Source organism: Carettochelys insculpta, chromosome 4 (assembly GCF_033958435.1).
Source record: "Carettochelys insculpta isolate YL-2023 chromosome 4, ASM3395843v1, whole genome shotgun sequence".
In the NCBI taxonomy this organism is placed as follows: Eukaryota; Metazoa; Chordata; order Testudines; family Carettochelyidae; genus Carettochelys; species Carettochelys insculpta.
In genome coordinates, this window is record NC_134140.1 from 55,442,772 (window position 1) to 55,455,330 (window position 12,559).

The 12,559-nt window shown below is 41.1% G+C and overlaps 1 protein-coding gene across 1 annotated transcript; it reads right to left on the reverse strand.

The window, feature by feature from the left end:
* Positions 1–2,694: 2,694 nt before the first annotated feature.
* FRG1 (FSHD region gene 1) lies at positions 2,695–12,031 on the reverse strand. Its single transcript, XM_074991831.1, has 9 exons — positions 11,895–12,031; positions 11,396–11,463; positions 9,018–9,140; positions 7,751–7,808; positions 7,379–7,493; positions 6,160–6,264; positions 4,772–4,863; positions 4,231–4,341; positions 2,695–2,988 (listed from the first exon to the last, which is right to left on the reverse strand). The coding sequence occupies exons 1-9, from the start codon at positions 11,954–11,956 to the stop codon at positions 2,952–2,954; spliced, it is 771 nt and encodes a 256-aa protein (XP_074847932.1). The 5' UTR covers positions 11,957–12,031; the 3' UTR covers positions 2,695–2,951.
* Between the last annotated feature and the right edge of the window lie 528 nt (positions 12,032–12,559).

The following is a 12,559-nucleotide window of genomic DNA, read 5'->3' on the forward strand; positions in this document are numbered from 1 at the left end:
ACACAAGATGGGTGAGAGGATCATTTATTAGACATAATTCCATGGAGGAGCGAGACAAGCTTTTGGGCGTACATGGAGTTTGTCTTCAGGTCACTGCACAGCAAAATGGATTAGACATGTATATAGTTCAAGAGAAAATCCAGTTACCTAATTAGAATTATATTTAGGAAGGGCTAAACCCCCTCAGACTTCAAGGCATAAGTAATAGAGATAAAGAAGAAACTTTTCTGAAAGTTGGGGTAGGCTACAGTTGTCTCCTGTGAGGTTTCTATCGCTTATTTTTGATGATACCATCAGATACAGGATACTGAATGAGATGGATAAATGTGATAGCAATTTCTCTTCTGATTAATTTAGCATACTAATAGTGATTCTTACAGTTGGGCATAGTTAAAGTGTAAGATGGCCATAGTAGGTCAGACCAAAGGTCCATCTAGCCCAATACCAGATATCCCAGAGGGAATGAGCAGAACAGGTAATTATCACAAGTGATCCATTCTCAGCTTCTAATAAAGACTAGGGATACCATCCCTGCCCATCCTGACTAATGGCCATTGATAGACCTATCCTCCATGAATTTATCTAGCTTTTTTTAAAACCCTGTTATAGTCTTGGCCTCCACAACATCCTCTGACAAGGAGTTCCACAGATTGGCTGTGTCCACCCTTGGCCAAAATTTTGAAATGGCTATGCTAATGGCCAAATTGGAGAATACTAATGAGGCACTGAAATGAATATTCAGCACCTTATTAGCATGCTGCTAGCCGCAGCACTTTGAAAGTGCCACAATTCGCTTGTGCATGGCTCGGCTACATGGAGGTCCTTTTCGAAAGGACCCCACAAACATCAAAATCCCCTTATTCCTCTAGCTGAAATGAATATTCAGTACCTCATTAGTATTCTCCGATTTGGCCATTAGCATGGCCATTTTGAAATTTTGGCCAAGTGTGGCTACAGCCATTGACTGTACGTTGTTTGAAGGAACACGTTTATGTTAAACCAGCTACTTATTAATTTCATTTGGTAAATTATAGTTGTTGTGTTATGGGGAGCAAATCTCTTATTTGCTTTTTCAGCACCAGTCATGATTTTATAGACCTCTATCATATTTCCCGTAGTTGTCTCTTTTCCAAGCTGAAAAGTCCCAGTCTTATTGTGTCCTCATACAGCAACTGTTCCATACGCCTAATAATTTTTGCCGCCCTTTTCTGAACTTTTTCCAGTGCCAATGGGTGGGACCGCATCTGCATGCAGTACTGAAGATGTGGGTGTACCATGGATTTATAGTGGCAATAAGGCATTCTCTGCCTTATTTTCTGTCCCTCTCTTAATGATTTCCAACATCGTTTGCTTTTTTGACTGGCACTGCACACTGAGTGAATGTTTTCAGAGAACTGTCCATAATGACCTGAAGGTCTCACTTGACTGGTAACAGTTGTACATACAGTTGGGATTGTGTTTTGCAATATGCATTGGTTTATGTGTATCAATGCTGAAACTCATCTGACCAGTCACCTAGTTTTATGAGATCTATTTGAAACTCACCTTAGCTTGCTTTGGACTTACCAGCAGTTTTGTATCATCTGTAAATTTTGCCAGCTCACTGTTTATTCCTTTCTTGGTATCACTTATGAATTTGTTATATAGGATAGGTCCTGGGACAGACCCCTTGGGGATACCACTAGCCACTTCTCTCCATTATGAGAATGGCCCTTTTATTCCTACCCTTTGTTTCCTCCCTTTTAACCAGTTATCAGTCCATGAGAAGACCTTCCCTCTTACCCCATGACATCCAAAAAACTCACATCATTTTACTTTCCCTTATCACATAAAAAGCTACTTGATTATGTACTGCATCAGGAATCGGACTGGTGCTTGGGAAAGTTTACTGGTTCTGTCCTAACTGAGCACCTTGATTCTTGACTCTGCCATGTGATTTTAATGCCAGAAACGTAGTGGTCTGTTAAGATCAGTTTTTACATTCAACAGCTATTCTTCATTTCTCCATATACTCACTTTATGCTACATCTACACTAGAGTTTTGTCAACAAAACCCACATTTTAATCAACAAAACTCAGAACGTCCATATTACAGATGCCTTCTGTCAACAGTAAATTGACAGAATATGGCACTTCTGTTGACAGCATTCTGCCTTTTCCCCAGGAGGCAGAATGCCTTTCTTGACAGAAAGCCAGTGTAGACACACCAGGGGGCCCTCTCTTAACTGCTAGGGCTTCTGGGACACCAGGTAGCCCTGTTTGCTGTGGTTTTTATTGGCTGTTCTGTTGAGAGAGTGGTTGGGCAGTCTGGCTGCTCTTCTGTTGACAGAGTTGATTGACAGAGTGATCTGCTTTCGTGTCTGGCCACAATGTGTGGACAGAAGTTTTGTTGGAAGATATCTTCTAACAAACTTCTGTTGATAGATTGTTGTAGTGTAGATATTGCCTTAATGGTTACAGACTTGTTGTTCTCTATGAAGGTTAAAAACCATTCTGTGCACAGCTGCTACAAGTCAGGATAGCTCCACTAACATCAAGCTGGGACTTCAGTCTCATATGTTCAGATACATTAGTTTGATAAAATATTTATTTATTGAATGAAAGTACAATTTGAGGGCAATTTTATAGTTCAGTTTTGTATTCAGTTCTTCTTTTGATTACTAATCGTGACCTCACATCACTGAGTTGCTTTTCTCAACCTCCAATTAAATTTGCTAAAGCGACTTGGTTTTGGATAAAATTCTGCATACCAAATTTCAACACAGTAACATTTTATAAACTAAGTGGCATTCCGTCAAAATAATGACAGATTCTTATGTAGAGTGACACTAGATATTAATTTAATGAGAAGTATAAACAAGAAAGCCTTTGCATAAACAATCACTTTTGAAAAATGTTTTATTCACATAGACAAAGGATATAAAAGCAAGCAAACAAGCCAATTGTTTTTGTCACTTGCAGTATCTATCGGCTTTCAATTTTGATCTCCTATACAAAAGAGAAGAAAACAGCAAAATTTAGGTTACAAAAAAAAAAAAAGTAAATTTGAATAGTATGATAGTCACAAGGCATATGAGAAGGCTTTTGTTACATTTGCTTGCACTTAACTTTGGAGCATCTGCAGATTTCATTAGACACTAGTTAGTACTTTTGATTGGTCCTGCATTAGAACCATAAGGAATACACCAGCTGGTTGCACGTGCAATCTTAAAATTTTGAAATGTTCTGAATTCTAAATCACGAAGACTAAATCTTTTACTGTTTTTAAAAAAGAATTATTTTTAAAAGACAGAGGCTATGCCTATACTAGCCAAAAACTTCGAAATAGCCATTTCGAAGTTTACTAATGAAGCACTGAAATATATATTCAGCGCCCCATGAGCATGTGGGCAGCTGCGGCACTTCGAAATTGATGCAGCTCATCCAGACGGGGCTCCTATGAGTAGATAGGAATAAAGAGACTTCGAAGTAGCTGAGGTCCTTTCGAAAAGGAGCCCCGTCTGGACGAGCTGTCAATTCTGAAGTGCCGCGGCCGCCCGCATGCTATTGAGGTGCTGAATATGTATTTCAGCACTTCATTAGTAAACTTCAAAATGGCCATTTGCATGGCCATTTCGAAGTTTCTGGCTAGTGTAGAGACGGCCAGAGTGTTAGGAAAAAAACAAAATTGATTCCATAATTGAAAACTACTACTACTACTAACCCCATACAATCCACTCAACAATAGTTCTCAATGTTCTCTGCAGCTTAGTTAGTTATTTATAGGTATACAATCCAGTGTTCTTTTGCTTACAAGACTGATCAGTGCTTGGGATATTCTAACCCAAAATACTGCCTCTGTATACAATATGACTTTCACAACCTTATAGCTTGGCCAAAGCAAATTACCAGTAATGGCTATTTCCCTTCAAAAATGCAAATTTCAATCCCGATTTGGTGTTAGGGTTGTTGGAAAAATATAAAAGTAAGAATTTTGCTTTTATAATACGTCCTTGTATTCAAACTGACCAAAGCAGTTTATGATAATTTTTTCTTTTAGAAACCAGGCTGGCCTGAAAATTTTCAGCTCAAAAGGTAGGTTTCAAAAATATATAGGCAGCAGAAAACAGACTGCAGAGAGAACATTTAGGCAATCTTTACTTTAGTTGTCTTTAGTATTCCAGGTATATCAAAGATCCATCAATAGCTTTCGTTTAATTAAGAGCTGGAATTTTTTGGATATTAAAATACCTGTCCAGCAGTGTCTCATGGAAAGTGCCTTCTTTTCTGGCTTTTTTGAGAGCTTTACTATCTTCTTGGCTTATTTTAAGTTTACGATCTTGAAAACTTTGGAACTTCTTCCTGCAAAGAAAAATAAAGCATGATAACCACTCCAGTTCTACTGAAACTTTATGTAATAAAATTCTGTAGTTGCACCAGGATTTCAAAGCTCAATTCATGGACTAGATTGGTGGTCTAAAAGTAGAACAAGATGCAAGAGAATCCATAATGGTCTCTCACATTGCACTGAGTGGAGCAGGTGCAACCTATTCAGCCATTCTGTTCTGAGAAGGGAGGACTGTTATTCAGCCTGAACCTCTCTGTTTTAATGTGCACCGCTGACAGAATCTGAAAAGAATTTCATTTGACCTAGAAGGATGATGGGTCAGGATTGATTGTCTTGAAACACTTTAAACATGGGGAAATGGGAATCCTTTTTGCACCAATATGGAAATGGATAGCTTATTTTAGATGCAGAAAACCAGCAAGCTAAATGTTTTCAATTACATACACATAATTGATTTCACACTGTTTAACATTTCCTTTGTCTTCTTCCGGAATGTCATCTTTTTGCTTAGCTTCTCTTTCAGCACAAGTACGGATCTAGTTAGGAGAAAAGGAAAAACAGAAAATATACATTATATGAACTATAATTACTTGTAAGAAAAAAATTAAATTAACTTCCCCTGGTACGCAGGATATGACAAATGATGGATTTTTGAATAGGTCAGTTTTTCAGCTTGTTACCAAAGAACACTTAACAAGAGTTGGTTCCATTCTATTCTGGTTTAATTTTTTAAAGGAGTCTTTGTTCCTACCTTGTAATTCTATATATAAAACATACAAACACTAAACAACATTTCACAGGTTTCTTAAATGTACAAACAATATGTAGTCTATACCTACAGTATCAAATACTACATTTAAATTATTAGACAAGATTCAAGTTCTGAAATGCATAAACAGCAAGAGCATTACCTGATTGAAACATAAGTTTTAAATTAAGTTTTATGGGATTTTAGAAACTAGAAATCAAGACTTGATTTATTTTTATTTTTACTGATTTAGCTCAGTTGTTAGAGCATTTGCCTTGTCAACTCAGAGGAGTGAGTCCAATCCTTGAGGGGCCTTTCAACAGTCTGCAGCTGGTTAAATTTAAAAAAACTGTTAGGGAGGGTGGTCAGAGCAGAAGACTGGATTCGATGACCTCTTGAGGTCCCTTCCAGTTCTATAAGATAACTATGTATATCTCCATGTTTCATGAGAGAATACATTGCATTTCTAATTTAATTTTACAGATGAAATTTAAGTGCTTTTCCATTACTGACTGCAATAATCATGATTTTATTCAGCAAGGACATCTAGTATTTGTATCTGAGATTTTTAACGGAGACAGAAGGTGCTGTCTGTCTGTTACTGGCAACCAGGAAATGGTACACTTCTGAGCAATTGTGGAACAAATAATGTAGCATACTACTAGGGGGTCAATTTTCTGTTGGAAGTACAATTTCATTTATTTCAAATGAAAAAGACAGTGACTACTTGTGGTCAGAGATCTCTTTGTGTTCATACAAGAGTATGGCATTTGAATCCTGGGATAAGCCAGTTTGTTCAGTATTCTATCTGCCTGCAATTTCAAGTGAATAATTCTCTTCCTGTCTTAAATGGTTATGCAGCAGATCTATTTAAAAGTTGCCCCACATGTCTGTAATTCAAGGATGAATGAAGATGATATTCCTCTGCATACAGTTTGTAAAATTAATTGGAAAAAATCATGATGAATGGTATTATGTAAACAAATTTGAATGTTTGTTCCATAAGTATTAGGGAAAATCAAAACTATACACTATGCATTGTAGCATTCAAGCTAAAAATATTTGTATATTAAACACACATTACCTTTATCATTTCTTCTTTCCCTGCAGTTTTACTTTTCGCTTCTATATCTCCCTCTTCATTACAGGTGATAAAGCAGCTATTTGCTGCTAATAAAGCCATTTTCCCCTGTCAAAATACCGCCCCTTAAGTTAGTACCATGAACAAATTTTAGACACAAGCTTTAAATTATAAAATATATTGCTAGAAAATGCTAGAAGACACCACAGATGTCTTCTCATCTTCTGCCTAAGGAACTCTTAAGCTGCGTCTACACGTGCACGCTACTTCTAAGTAGCGGCACCAACTTCGAAATAGCGCCCGTCGCGGCTACACGCGTCGGGCGCTATTTCGAAGTTAACTTCGACGTTAGGCGGCGAGACGTCGAAGTCGCTAACCTCGTGAGGAGATAGGAATAGCGCCCTACTTCGACGTTCAACGTCGAAGTAGGGACCGTGTAGACGATCCGCGTCCCGCAACGTCGAAATTGCTGGGTCCTCCATGGCGGCCATCAGCTGGGGGGTTGAGAGATGCTCTCTCTCCAGCCCCTGCGGGGCTCTATGGTCACCGTGGGCAGCAGCCCTTAGCCCAGGGCTTCTGGCTGCTTCTGCGGCAGCTGGGGATCTATGCTGCAGGCACAGGGTCTGCAACCAGTTGTCAGCTCTGTGTATCTTGTGTTGTTTAGTGCAACTGTGTCTGGGAGGGGCCCTTTAAGGGAGCGGCTGGCTGTTGAGTCCGCCCTGTGACCCTGTCTGCAGCTGTGCCTGGCATCCCTATTTCGATGTGTGCTACTTTGGCGTGTAGACGTTCCCTCGCTGCGCCTATTTCGATGTTGGGCTGAGCAACGTCGAAGTTGAACATCGACGTTGCCAGCCCTGGAGGACGTGTAGACGTTACTCATCGAAATAGACTATTTCGATGTCGCAACATCGAAATAAGCTATTTCGATGTTGGCTGCACGTGTAGACGTAGCCTTAGAAGCCAGGCTTGGGGATCTGCTGTCTCTTTTACATTGTATACTGCTGCCAAAGCAGAAAAAATATCTTGATTTGAAGTCTTTCAAAATACAGTAATTTATCAAATTGCAATTTACAAGTGAACTTGTCTTTATAATCTTGCAGTATGTGTCATTCACTGTTTTACCACCTGTATGGAAGCATATCACTTTAGCAGTATTAATGTTTAAGTTTAAAATAGCAATTTTTATCAACTTGCCCTGCAGTTAATATTTGAGATTGCTTACATCTTGGAAGACAGGCTCCCATTGCTCTCTTGATCCTATTGCATCTGATCGTCCAATAACGACACCATCTGAATTTATGCCAAGGTATTTGCCATAGCCAGACTTCAGTGCGATTCTTAGATGAATAGGGGAAAAAGATAACAAATATTTTAAAGTCAAAACAGTTTAAAATGTACCTATCAAAGAGGTCCAGCACTTTGGTTTTAGCTGTACTGCTAAGACTTAAATGTTATAGAGTAGATTTTAAGGAAGAATATTTTTAATTCATGGTAAAAAAGATAAAACACAGCAGTCTAAATAAGACTTTACAGACATTCGTGAAGTAAAACCTCCACAACATCAAATTTTACAAAAATCGATTGGAGTAATTACCTTGTGTCAGACAACTTTACTGCTGTAAACTGTTCAGGAGGACTTGGGCCATCATCCTCTGAAAGAATTTTTTTTGAAAATTAAGCATAAGTGTTAGGTATATAATTTTCTAATTTAAGAGACTAAGTTTAAATAAAGATGAGATTATACAAGAATTACTGGTGCACAACACAGGAAGAGACAACAATACAGGGCCAGATAGTGACATAAATTTAAAAAAAGTATCCAACTACTATAAAAGCAGAAAAAAGAATTTTAGAGTAGTTATCTAAGCACCTGCATAGTTAGCACTCTACGAGACAAAGACTTTCCCTGTCCCCAACAATTTTGGGATTGAGAGTCTATAACAATTCATGGAGAATATGTATCTAAATCTACTGAATTGCTTTGTGAATCTCATGCAATGCATTATACACAGGTCTCAAAGGAAAATATTTTTATACCGTTTACTTGAGCTCATGACCAGAATTCAGTATTTTAAAGCCAACATCACTCTTGTAACAGCAGGAATGATCTACTACTACCATTCCTGGTCTGGTGGTTATCGTACTCTGGGGTTGAGACACCATACAAATTCACTCTGCTTCCAGAACAGGGACTCCCAACTTCAGCAGTGCCTCTTTCACTCCCAGAATGAGTGAAGGACCAGCTACCAGGGCCACATACAGAGAACATCTGTATAACAATTACAGATACAGGAGGGTTAGTCAGCACCCTTTGATGTGGAGTTGGAGTTGATTGTTGGTAAATGAAAGTCCTGATAAGTGTTCCCTTTAAGCTGAGTGCTTGGGACCACCCAGGAAAGATTCAGGTTCTGCCTGGCTGATCAGCAGAGCACCCACAGACGTCCAGTGGGCAGCATCAGCTTCTACTGGTGGTGCACATAACAATTTAATCTGTCCATGGATGGAAAAAATTAGAGGGAACATTTGTCTTGGTCTGATGTGACTAGGTTTTGCATGGTTTCTTACAAAAGTCATACCATTTTTCCATCTTATTAAAGGCCTACACCCACAGGTGAGCATCAGCAAAGGAAATGAATAGCATGGATAAAGAAATTTTTTTTCTAAGCTAACCTTGATGTTGTTAGTGGACAGCCATTAGGATTCAGTTATGCACAGAACAGCAGAGGAGATACACAGAATAATATTTTTAATATTATGTATGTTAATTAGCATCACTCAAAAAGACCTTTCGTTTATTGGCTTGAACAAAAAAAACATTTCATATCTCGATCCTGTGAAATTTCTCTATTCTTTATACAAACCTTTATGTGGTGCGCCAAGCGTAAAAAGGCCATTGTCAAGCGCATGGATATAAGCTCCCTTGTCCAGTTCTATTGCTACAGTCCCTGTGATTTCACCAAAATTTTTTACTGCCCACCAGCTTCCTAAAATATAAGAAAATGAAATAACACATCATACTTACAACTGGATTTTCGAATACCAATAGTATTTTGCTAATTAGCATAGCACGTAGGAGCCCCATCATGGAGAACTATAGTGGTAAGTGTTGTACAGAACAAAATGATGGTCTCAGTAAAACTTGCAGCGGATGTATCAGACAAGGGACTATGGAAGGATGGACACAGATCGACAAGAGAATACAAGGAACAAACACAGTATTCATTAGCATGACAGGCAGTAATATCAGCATACCATCAACCAGTCATCAATCTTTTTGTAGTCTTCATGACAAAGGAGAGGGTTTGGTAGATAAGTGTTCACAGGCTCTTAAGCACAAAGGACAGCGTGGAAGAAAGCATGAAGGTGCTTGTTTGAAAATTCAATGTGTGTGTGAGATAGAGGCTGGCATCAAAACCTGATCAGAGGTGTGAATCAATGTCTCAACTGAATGAGAAGCAATGGGAGGTGTGGTAAAGGGCTAAACTGTGAAGAGATTTGAAAATGAAGAGAAGTAGTATATATTTGATATGATGGAGGAGAGAAAACCATGCAGGTCATTTGTTGTGGCTATTAAAGAGAGAAAAGGATGTTCCAATGATCAAGACTATGAGAACCTACAATGCAGTATTAGCTGTACAGTTGGATAGGATAGGCTTTATCTTAGAGAAACCTTTCATAAAGAAACTGCAAGATAGTTTAAATATGAGATTCTAGAGAAAGGTTTAAGTTGAATATAATATCCAGGTGATATGCTTGTGTGTCAGGAGGATGGTGGCGGTGTTCATGGTGACTGTAAAGGGAAGGGCTTGGAGGGAAGATTAAAGGCAGTTTTAGCCATGTTGAGCTTTCGCTGATAGGCAGACATCCAGTGGAAAGAGAGAGACTGAGATTTTAGTTTGAGTATGAAATAGATCTTATCTAGTAATATGTAGTAGCATTATAAACTTCTAGGCTGGGTCTACACTAGAGAGTTTTGTTGACAGAAGGGGCCTTCTCGACACAACTCTGCATTTGCCTTGAAAGTATTATCCCTCAAAAATTTGAGGCATAAAAATCTGTGGACAGAATACTATTGACAGAAGTGCAGTGTAGACATTTCTGTGGACAGAGGGCTTCGAGTTGCCAGGCAGCCCTATTGCAGAGCTGCCATTCTGCTTCCTGGCACCAGAGGGCAGTGCAGTCTGGCAGATCTCTGTCGACAGAGCAAGTTGTGTGCAGATACAATCTGTTGACAGAGATTCTGTCGAGATTTCTCTGACAGATGCTTCTAGTGTAGCCCTACTGTTTAGGTACTTTACTGTGAAGCCTTGACAGATAATTATATTTAGAATAATTATTTTATTGCAGTAAAACAGTCTACAACTATTTCAGAAGCTAAACAAAAGTGTTCATTTCCTTTAAAGGGAAAAAAAGAACACAAAATACCTTTTTACAGATAGCTTAACAAACAGCACTTACAAGTTAAACTTAGCTGTTTTAGCGAAAATTATTTTAGCCTTAAACTCAGAATGGCTTTTTCCTGTTTTATTGGAAAGAACCATGAGAACATAAAGGCTACGTCTACACTAGCCTTTTCTTTTTGAAAGGGGCATGGTAATGAGCGAGGCTGGAAGATACTAATGAGGCATTGCCCTGAATATGCAGCACCTCATTAGCATAATGGTGGCTGCGGCAATTTGAAAGTGCCACTTTCCAGTTGTGTGCTGCCCTCATTGATGGAGTCCTTTTGAAAGGACCCCCCCCCACACACCGTCTTCGAAAACTCCTCAGACCTAAAACCAAATAGGAATAAGGGGCTTTCGTAGATGGGGGGGTGGTGTCCTTTTGAAAGGATCTTGTCTACACAGGTGACACGCAATTCGAAAGTGGCACTTTCGAATTGCTGCATCGAGCATTATGCTAATGAGGCACTGTATATTCATGGCAGTGCCTCATTAGTATCTTCCGACCTCGCTCATTACCATGCCCCTTTCAAAAAGAAGGGGCTAGTGTAGACGTTGCCAATGTGTGTAGAGAAATAAAGGTGATTAGACATCAGACCTCCTTTCTATCCCATATAAAGAGATTTCTGATTCAGATGTTTACACACATGCATACCAATATAATCCCCCCCCGTAGATTTAGAAATGTTTTGTATTTGTGCCAGAAGCCCAAACAAAAAACCAAATCAAATATCTTAACTTTCCCTTTCTTCATCTTTACTTTTGTTCTTTGGGCACGGTCTTGAAAGCCAACTCACCAACAATATCAAGTTGATCTTCTACATCTTCTTCTCTTTTTCTTTTCTTATCTTTGTGTTTTTTCTTACTGCAAAGCAAACCAAGGAGAAAAAATGGCTCGTTAATAAACCATCCCGAACTAACTGCCTGGGTCTAGATCGCTATCACTAATACACAGGAAAAGGGTCTGTCACCGAGGTAAACCCCTCCTCGGATAGGGCAGCCCCAGGCTCTGCAAACCCGGCTGCCCACAGGCTGACATCGTCTCCCTTTCACAAGTCTGTTTGTAAACCGCTGTAATGAGAACCGGGCAGGACATTGTGGGGACGCGCCTGGAGGGGGCTGGCTTTCACCGCCGCCGGCCACTTTAAGCTACAGCCAGTCACACGGGGGCCAGCGCCCTCAGGGCGGGAGCAAAACGGAGCCCCGTAAGCTTGAGGGGCGGCAGAGATGGACGGGCCGGCCTGGGCATGCCAGAAGTAGGGGGCTCATCGCGGCGCCTTGGGGGCCGCCCCGCACCTTTTCGCCTTCGCCCCCTTGAGAACAAGCTTGGTAGATTTCACGCAGGTGTACTCCGCCATCGCTACACTACAGGGGCCGCAGTGGGACAGAGCTCGTACCGCCGGGCAACTCGGACGGCAACCGCTGAGGGACAAATGAGATCCGCCTCCTCTCAGTCAAACGCGTGAGTGTGGCGTGCACATGCGCGGCGGGGAAGCGAAGACGGGGCGGAGCCGGGACGTGCCGTGAGGCGGGGTGCGCGAGGGTGAGAGGCCATGCCCGGGACTTATTTGGCGGGGTGGAGGGTGTAAGCCCAGTATGTCCCCAGCCCGGGCCGCAGGTTAAGAAAACCCTTGGGGGTTTGCTGCCGTATCGCCCGGCCCTCCTCGACGAGCCGCAGGGCTGGAAGCCGAGGCCGCGTCTGGGCTGCAGAGACGGGCCCCCGCCCACGGGTTTGGGCTCGCCGGGGGGCGGGGGTGTTAATTGGCGGGGCGGTGTGCGGGCTCGGCTCCTCCTACACCGCAGTTAAACACCGCTGCGAGCCAAGCTCTCGGCAGCCCGGGGCAGTTGGCAGGCGTGAGCCGGGCCGCGGGGCGACTGCCCGGCGCCGAGGGCTGCCTGGGGGCCGGGCACGCTGGGCGGTGCTGAAGTAGGGTTACCAGTTGAAAAAGAGGACCCCCCCC

Excerpts from the sequence above, each read along its gene's own strand:
- FRG1 (XM_074991831.1), bottom strand. The coding sequence starts at position 11,956 with ATGGCGGAGTACACCTGCGTGAAATCTACCAAGCTTGTTCTCAAGGGG. Across the intron at positions 7,809-9,017 it reads GCTTGGCGCACCACATAAAG|AGGATGATGGCCCAAGTCCT; the intron begins GTTTGTATAAAG and ends AAATTCTTTCAG. Across the intron at positions 4,864-6,159 it reads GGAAAGAAGAAATGATAAAG|ATCCGTACTTGTGCTGAAAG; the intron begins GTAATGTGTGTT and ends TCTCCTAACTAG.